The following is an 8735-nucleotide window of genomic DNA, read 5'->3' on the forward strand; positions in this document are numbered from 1 at the left end:
CCTTTCTCTTTCCCCAGCTCTGCTGACATGGGGTCACCCCTTCCTGCTCCCTGGCTCTTATGCTCTAGTGCGGCTCCCCCAGGGCAAGGTGAACCCCGGGGTGCAGGGACCGCATCCCCCTGCACCCCCAGGGCCTCAGCACAGGGCTCGGCACAGAGTAGGTGCTCATGGAGAGGAAAGGTTCTCCCACCGCCTGATCGTGAAGGGCTGGAGAGACAGGAGTCCCAGCCTGAGAGTCAGGCCTCAGACTGGAGCCCATGTGACCCTGAGCAAGGCATTTCATCTCCCCAAGCTTCCATTTCTTTGTCTAAAAATAGGAACAATAATAGCCACCTCCCAGAGTTGTTGTTGTGGTTAGCAATGATGTCAGAGGGGAAGCGCAGCGCGGTGTGTAGTAGGAGCTCAATAAACGCCAGTGGTGATTAGCTGCTATTAAAGGGCCGGTGACGTGGCCCCAGGAGTGCCAGGCTCAGCAGTGAGCAACACCGGCATCTCTCAGCACCCAGAGCCTCTCCCGGTTTGGTCTCCCACCTTGAATGCCATGGTCCGTCTGTCCACCAACGGGCAGCGTAGACCCGCAGCTTGGACACAGAGCTCACTCACTTGTTCTCTGCCCTGGGCCGCCCTGCCCTGGCTTCCTCTGTGTGGAGGTGGGAGTGGGGGGGGGGGGGCGTGCAGGCGATCCGCCCTCAAAGGTTAAGTCACCAGAGAATTCTGTGGACAGTTGCATGCTGCCGCTTGAGGGTTCGGCAGGTTGCACCATGCAGCCGGCTCCCCGCCCTTCACATCTCTGAGCGTGTTTCTAGATGCCTGATGTGTGTCCTGCCGTGAAAGCTTGACGGGGTAGAAGTCGTCTCCCTCATTTTCTGTGCAGAGAACACGTGGGGAAGAGAGGACACGGATCGCTTGATACCCAGCTCTTATGTTTTCAGGAAATAGAAACTGGAAGACGTCATTGTCCATGTCCCACTTGGGCCAGGGCCAAAATCTTCACACCTGACTCACGTCCCCTCCAGTGCTGGCGTGGGACCTGAGCCCCAACGTGTCAGCGAGCCAGCCGCCTGGGGGCAGGGGGCTGCCAGACAAGGAGGGCCGTCCCTGAGGGAGATGACTGGTGGGTTGACGGATGGAGTATCAGACAGACTCTAGCCGACTTCCCTGGCGGTCCAGTGGTTAACACTCCATGCTCCCAGTGCAGGGGGTCAGGGAACTAAGATCCTGCATGCCATGCAACACGGTCAAAAAAGAAAAAATTCAAAGCAGACTCTAGGAACTGGGGAAGCGGGCTGGGATGAGGAGTACAGAGGGCAGGCTGGTCTCGGACATGAAGAAGGTGGGACATCCTAGGTCAGGTGACTGCCCCCGCCTGAGGGAGTGGGCTCCTCCTGGGTGGCCCCAAGGACCAGCCAGGGGAGCCCTTCTCTTGGCAAAACCACCCAAGCCCAGGCTCCCAGCTGGTCTTCCCCATCCAGGGTTTCCTTTTCTATTCCATTCTCTTAACTCGAATTTTTGGGGCTTGGAAGTCATGAAACTGAAAGTGAAGTCGCTCAGTCGTGTCCGACTCTTTGCGACCTCATGGGCAGTAGCCTGCACCAGGCTCCTCCGTCCATGGGATTTTCTAGGCAAGAGTACTGGAGTGGGTTGCCATTTCCTTCTCCAGGGAATCTTCCCGACCCAGGGATCAAACCCAGGTCTCCTGCATTATAGACAGACGCTTTACCATCTGAGCCACCGGGGAAGTCCTGACCACTGCTCAACCTCTTAGAATTCCATGGGTGGAAGTCTTGAAGATTATTCTGTCTAGCCTTCAGCCCCCCAACTTGAGTCCCTGCAGAAATTCCTGACAAATGGCTTCCCAGGCACAGCCAGCAGATCCCAGGCACCCTCTCTGGGGTTGCCTCCCTCCTGAGCTGCTGCCCCAGGGCTCCTCGCAGTGGGGGCCCGTGCCCCTCTGATGCTCACCTCTCTGCCCAGGTTCTGCCCGTTGGATCCACCGGAATGAGCCTTTCCCCCTGCTTCAAGTCGGCAGCCAAGTGGTAGATCTCCCCCACTTGCAGGACAACCTTCTCGGCCTTCTGCACCTCTTCCACCGCAGTTTGTCAGTGAGTTTCTTCAAGGGTTTTATTGAGATGGGGGCCTCGAGACATGAAGTCGTTAGGACAGAACGGACCTTTCAACTTGGGGAGCCGCCTCATTTTATAGATGAAAAACTGAGGGGTTCAGTCACTTGCCCAAGGCCCCACAGGCAGTCAGAGACAGGGCTGGGCCTCAAGTCCCATGTGCTTAGTCGCTCAATCGTGTCAGACTCTCCAGGACCCCATGGACTGCAGCCCGATAGGCTTCTCTGTCCATGGGGGTTCTCCAGGCAAGAATACTGGAGTGGGTTGCCATGCCCTCCTCCAGGGGATCTTCCCAACCCAGGGATTGAACCCAGTTTTCCCCCATTGCAGGCGGATCCTTTACCACCTGAGCCACCAGGGAAGCCCTATCTCTGCTCTTTCCCCGCCCCCACTGACTCCAGGGTCACACTGGCACTCCTTTGGGCAGCTCCGTCCCCAGTGACGTGTTGAACTTCAAGTTGACTAAAAGCCCCGAATTGTTTTATAACTTAATTTTTTCCTGATTATAAAAGATAATATATGTTCATTGTAAAAACATTAGAAAATGCATACAAATATACAGTCTAAATCTTTGCCACACTTCCTGGTGTTGTAAAGTCCCCTCTGCCCTGCACTTGGTTGCTTTGCTTTTAGCTGTATAAATCGGACTCTCCCTCCATCCTCCTTTAGACCAGACGTCTTGCTAGGTCCCAGCCAGCTCTTCTGTCTCTCCTGTTTTGTTACCAGTTCTTATTGGCACCTGGGCAGGGCTCAAAAAATACCCATGGTGTGACTGAATGAGTGACAGCGTCGGGACTGGCAACGGGACCGGTGAGGACCTCCGCCCAGCGCAGGGCGCACACCTCCTCTCTTCTGGGTCTGATCCTACCCACGCCTGCCCAGAAACGCCTTCCCTCCTCTTTTGTTCTCTTCAGACCCTCCCATTTTTTCCGGCCCAGCTGAACCCCACCTCTTCCAAGAAATCTTTACTCTTTCAAATGCAAAAGCCTCCTTTTTGGGTCCCGCAGTATTGGTCATTGGTCGTCTGGCCGTCGTTATACATTGACTTGCGTTAATCTCTCCCCTCTGCCTGGCTGCGGCCTCTTTCCCCATCCACGGAGGCTCACATCCGGCAGCCATCCTGCAGAAGCCAGAGATCATTACCGGCCCTCAAAATGTGACCGCCTGGCCTGACCTTGTTGGGTGGTGTCCCACCCCTGAGCCCTGCTGAGGAGGGGGAGACAGCAGAGCCGCAGAGGGAGCCCTCCCCCCACCCCCATCCCTGGCTTCCAGGAAACCTTGCTCCTGCTAAAGTTTACATAGCAGTTAATCATCTGGGCTTCGACAATGGGCTCTGCTCATCCTGGGACACAGAAAAATGGGATTTGGTTTGCCTTTCACATTGGGAGGCTTCCAGAGATAAAAAGAAATCCTCTGTGCTTGGCTATTTAAAGAGACACAGGGAGGGCCAGGGGCCCTTCCACCCTCTGCCTTCACACAGAAGAGCCGTGGAGGTCAGATCAATGGTTTCCTTTTTCCTCACTGCACCAGGGCTACCAACCCTTCTCCCAGAATGTACGCCAAGGGCCCAGGCCTGGCAGCCGCTTCCTCCATCCCTGGCGAGGCTGTGATGGAAGAACACTGAACGGGCACTCAGGCACCCGGGTTCCCCGAGCGATCAGGTCTCTGCAGTGATCCTAGGTAGGTGATGGGCATGGCCGGGTGATCTCTTAAGTTTCCCTCTACTTTGAGTTGCCATGCCATCTGCCAACCTCCCCATCAGCAGTGTGCACCCATCCCAGAGTGTGGCTGGAAGGTCAAGGGTGCTAATACACAATGTGCCTGGCCTGGAACAAAGGCTATGTGGGTGTGACCGTCCCCACAGCTACGTGTCTGACCCAGAACTGACAAGAACTTCATGCCCTACTATTTAGGGAATGCGGTTCTTCCTCCTATGGTCCTGGCAGGGTATGGGGAAGAGACTGGACCCTGTGGCCACCACAGAGAACAGAACGGGGCCCTCGGGTCAGCAGGCACTGACTGCTTAGACCATGGGCAGACCACTTAATTGAGCAGGTTCTTGTCTTGACTTGAGGGCCACTGCTACCTGTAAAAGGCTAAGACTTTGAATAGAATGTATCCACTGTTTTGATTAATTTCCCTGTAGGTGGGGAAAAAAAGGCCTATAAAACAAAAACACTGAAACACAGAAAATGACAGTTCTTTTATTTTGCTAGCTGAGGGGAAAGTTATAAAATAAAACAGACAACACAGAGCTTTGCAACTTCCTTGGAGAGGCAAGGAACACAGAGATGAACAATGACCAGGCAACAAACACAGGGATCCAGACATGTAAACAAGACAGAACTTCCAGAGAAAGTTATTTTATACATTACAACTTCCAGAATACAGCAGCTCTTGCAGGCTCTAGAGTAAAATGAAGCAAGACTCTTCCAAAACCATCCACACACATTCCGAGCTGTGTCAGAGAAGGCCCCCTCCCGCATCCCAGGCTGGGTGGATGCTGCAGGAGAGGCCAAGACTGGGGCCACCTGGGCTTTGGCTTTGCAGGGCGACTCCACCTGCTCTGTGTTCTCTTTCGAGTTTGCCTTCTCACTCTTTGGCAGACTAGCTCCAGCCCCTGCCTGTCTCTCCCTTTTGACCCACAGCCCTTTCCTGTTCTTAGTAGGAAACCCGGCTAAAGCCAGGGGAGCCTGGCCGAGTCCTTCTAATGGAGTCCTTCTAATGCAGGGGTGGCTCCCTCCTCAGGGGCTCAAGGGCCAACCCTGCCGTTAGAAAAACAGCAAAAAGGCTACAAAGATAACCAGTTAACCATCTCATACTGTCCTCCCTCCAGAAGCTTCTGATGTGTTTGGTTATTACTCTGTCCCATTTTTTTGCTCCTGTCCTAGGGTTTTGACTCAGCCAGGAAAAGGCAGGCCTCGCAGCCTGGCCCTGCACTCTTCCTATTACTGCCAGCGGTGGGCCCCTGGGCGCATCACAGACTCACAACCCCACCACTGGCCTTAGCCCCACGACCCCAGCCAGACAAACCCTCGGCCTCTGGAATGGTGAGTTGTTCCACCCATGATCTGTCATCAGGAGGCCAGAGGGCTCTCGGTCACCCGGAGGCTGGCCTTGAAAGGATGTAGGAAGGCCGAATTATAAGGAGGGAAGAGCAGAAGCTGTGATGGGCTGTCCCATCAGGAGGAGAGAACGGGGCGCAGTGCACCCTCCCCCAGGGCTGGAGGGAAGTCTTCGATTAAATATCTGGGGAAAGACGAGGGTGGGGGAGGGCAGCCACCCCACAGCCGAGGCACAGGGGAGGTGTGAAATGTCCAGGATAAACACAACCGCGCGGGGAGGAGAAATTCAGCTCCATTCTCTCTCAAAAGCAGTCGCCATCGGCACCAAAAATATATTAATATCTGTACACTTGTCATCTTTTTAAAAAAGAAATAAAACCTCCTTGGCACCAGTAGTTGATTTCTTAAAAATGAGGTGATACGTGGCAAGGCCTCCTGTGTACGCACGTCCACGGCTGTGCACACGCGCGTGCATCTCCCTGTCAACGAGCAGAGCCCTGCAGCCCTGAGCAAGAGGAACACAGCCGAGTGGGCCAAAGCCAGCTCCTCCACCGCTGGCGTTTACCGGGGTGTCCTTTGTCAGGGCACCTGACTGCCATCCACGGGGAACCAGCTGCCCCTGCCCCGGGGCTGCAGAGGCGAGGGATGAGAGAATCACCTTCCCATACCTCATCTGGGAAGGAAGTCCTATCTCTGGACTCAGCTGCTCCACAGGGAAGGCAGTCCTGGCCTCGCCCTGCCCCACACATCTGCCCAGGCTCAGAGTGGCCTCTGCTCAAAGACACCAGTGCAAATACAAACAGAGGTCAGTAGCGCTAGCCTGAGCAAGCACGCGTGGCCAGCTCCAGGCCTGTCCTCGGGTGCTCCGGCAGGAAGCCGCAGAGGGCGGGCTGGCGGGGCAGCGAGGAGGCGGCCCCCACCCTCTCGGGGCGTCACTGCTCAGACGTGGTGGGCGCCCTGCAGCAGGGAGGTGACGGTGTTCTGCAGGGCCACGGCCACCTTCTTGGAGGTCTTGCGCAGCAGTGGGCTGTCGGGATGGTGCTCCTTGAGGTGGAGGACATGGCCCTCCTGGCTCTCGGACGTGCAGCCGCACTCCTCGCACACGTACAGCTTGGCCCGCCGCTCCTTGTACGCGTACTTCTGCTGCACACCGTGGATCTTCTTGAGGTGGGACTCCAGAGAGCAGCGCTGCGTGAAGGCCTTGTCACACAGGCTGCACTTGTAGGGCCGCACGCCTGTGGGGAGGGTAGCGCGGGCGTCAGGGACCCAGCTCTGGGGCACAGGAGTCCCAGCGGCCTGACAGAGGGGACGAGGAAGTCCGCCCCGAACGCCCCGGCCCCCCGCCATGGCCGCGCAGCTGCTGGGCCTCGCGCTGGGCGGGCCCTCTCACCTGTGTGGGTGCGCACATGCCTCTTGAGGTCGAAGGTGTCGTTGAAGCCCTTCCCGCAGTAGGTGCAGAGGTGCCTCTTGACGTCATTGTGGCACTTCATGTGGCGGTTCAGCATGCGCTGGTAGGTGAAGGCCTTCTGGCAGATGTGGCAGGTGAAGAGGTCTCCACTGGGACCATCCCCCAGCGTCACCTGTGGGCGAGGGCGGTGTGTGTGATAGACACCCAGGAGCTGGGGCTGCAGGTGGCAGATGAGGAAGATGCACTGTGCCAGCCCCCAGCCCCGAGGAGGGGCGCTGCCCACCCAGGGGCCACACCTCTGGGCCGCTGGCTCCCGGAGATGGGGTGGTGGGGCCGGAAGCCTCCTTGGGTCCTCGGTCAGCCTCCTGTTGGGCTCCTGAGTCCCTCTGCGAGGCCCTTCTTTGCCGTCACTAAAGACAGCCGGCCAGCTCCCGACAGAAAGAGGGCAACTCTCCCTGGCAGAAAGCCCCGCTTCGCTGAGCCTGGGCGTCCTCTAGCTGCTGCTCAGTTCTCAGTCTGCGCCTCAGGACGGGGAAGGCTCCACACGCGGTCCTGGTCTCCGCGCCGCCCTCCGAGGCTGAGGCCACTGCTGGGGGCCCGGAGCTGCCTCGCCTCACAGGCCAGCCCAGCCCCGGCCTTTCTTGAGCCTGACATGGTCTAGTCTGAGTCCCTTTGCCACCCTGATGATTCTCTTTATAAAGGTTTTTCATATTCAGGGTAACCGTGCAACACCTCAGGTCTGTTCAGGAATGGAGACGTGGGCTCCAGGCCCTAGCTCTGAACGCTCAGAGGCTGCTTGTGCTTCGTGGTGGCCTCGTCGCTGGCGACGCCGCCTGAGCTCCCCGGGCCCGAGGGGCCCCCCCATCACCCATACCGCCTGGCCCTGCGCTGCCCTTGGCACTGGGTAAAGGCTGTGTTGCTCACTGAGCAAGCTGTTTGGGGTCAGGACTCACTTCTCTGGCTCGTCTACGGTCCCGTGCCCTCTGCTTTCCCTCCACGTGCTCCCTAGCTGCTGGGGCTCAAGGGCTGGGAGGAGAGGCCCTTGGGGATCGGGGTGCCGTGTCAGCTCCCCTGTCAGCCGCCCAGCGCATTTCCTGGTGATGCCCGGCAGGTTACAACACCTGGCCTCCACGGGTGAGAGAGGAGGAGCAGCCTTTCCCTGCCAGTTTTCTCCAGTCTCTTGGCTCACAGGAAGCTCCGTGAGAGCCCTTCCACTAGATCACCACTGGCAGCTGCTTCCAGGTTCCAGCACTTTCAGGAATGCAGGCCTCGTGCTCCTGGAAAGCAGGGCCGTTTCCGCCACCCTGTGCTTCTTCCTGCCTCGGCTGCTGAACTGGGGCTCACCAGGCCCCGCCCCAGATGCAAGGCCCTGGGTCGGAAGCGTACACTTGGGCGAGGCAGAGACTGCTGGGCACACGCCTCGGGGGACAGCTGACAACTGGGCAGACCCTAGACCTCACTCTTGAGGCAGCGGAGACGCAGGCCAGGCCAAGGCGCAGAGCCAGGCTCACGCCTCCCCGCTCTTCCAAGGACTTCTGTGTAAGGGCTGCCTCCCCTCAAGGCCAGAAACAAAACTAAACAACCCCCACAAAGGACTCCAAAGGGCTGGACATCTCTTGAACCCTACTGCTTCTCCCCAATGCATGGCATTCTCACTTCAGACCCACTTTTCTTTCCCACCCTGTCTATGCCCCAGGGAGGTTCACATCTGTAGAAATATGGACCCAGATCCAAAGCCAGTCTGCCTAATCTCATTTGGGCCACATCTCGTGGGTGGGACCCATGTGGACCCACGTGCGCTGGGCCTCAGGGACACTGTGAGGGTCAGTACCTTCATCTTGGTGCGCAGAAAGCCGTGGTCTCTGCTCTGCGGGCCTGCCAGACGGCTCATGTCTTCGGAGGGCAGCTGGGCCACCACGCAGGGCCCGGGGGTCACGCTATAGCTGGAGTTCCGAAGGCTCATGTCCAAAGCCAGGGGGCAAGAAGGGGGTTCGGCCACCGATGGCTCTGGTTCCTGGTAGGGCTGTGGCGGACAGAAGCCCAGGCTGACTGTGAAAAGAAGAGCAGCCAGGTGAAGGGCTTGGAAGAGAAAAGGGGACTCTGTGGGGTTTCAGGAGGGCTCCCTGGCAGTGAGCTGGCTAT

The 8735-nt window shown here is 57.8% G+C and overlaps 1 protein-coding gene across 1 annotated transcript in view; it reads right to left on the minus strand.

Moving 5' to 3' along the window:
• Positions 1-5970: 5970 nt before the first annotated feature.
• OVOL1 (ovo-like zinc finger 1) overlaps positions 5971-8735 on the minus strand; it is a 10496-nt gene continuing 7731 nt past the window's right edge. Inside the window, exons 7-9 of the mRNA XM_010837843.1 lie at positions 8425-8642; positions 6576-6765; positions 5971-6420 (exon numbers count right to left, since the gene is read on the minus strand). Of these exons, the coding sequence (XP_010836145.1) occupies positions 6125-6420; positions 6576-6765; positions 8425-8642 (704 nt within the window). The 3' untranslated portion in view covers positions 5971-6124. The remainder of the gene's footprint in view (positions 6421-6575; positions 6766-8424; positions 8643-8735) is intronic.

Source organism: Bison bison, unplaced genomic scaffold (assembly GCF_000754665.1).
Source record: "Bison bison bison isolate TAMUID 2011002044 unplaced genomic scaffold, Bison_UMD1.0 scf7180017864080, whole genome shotgun sequence".
Classification (NCBI taxonomy): Eukaryota; Metazoa; Chordata; class Mammalia; order Artiodactyla; family Bovidae; genus Bison; species Bison bison.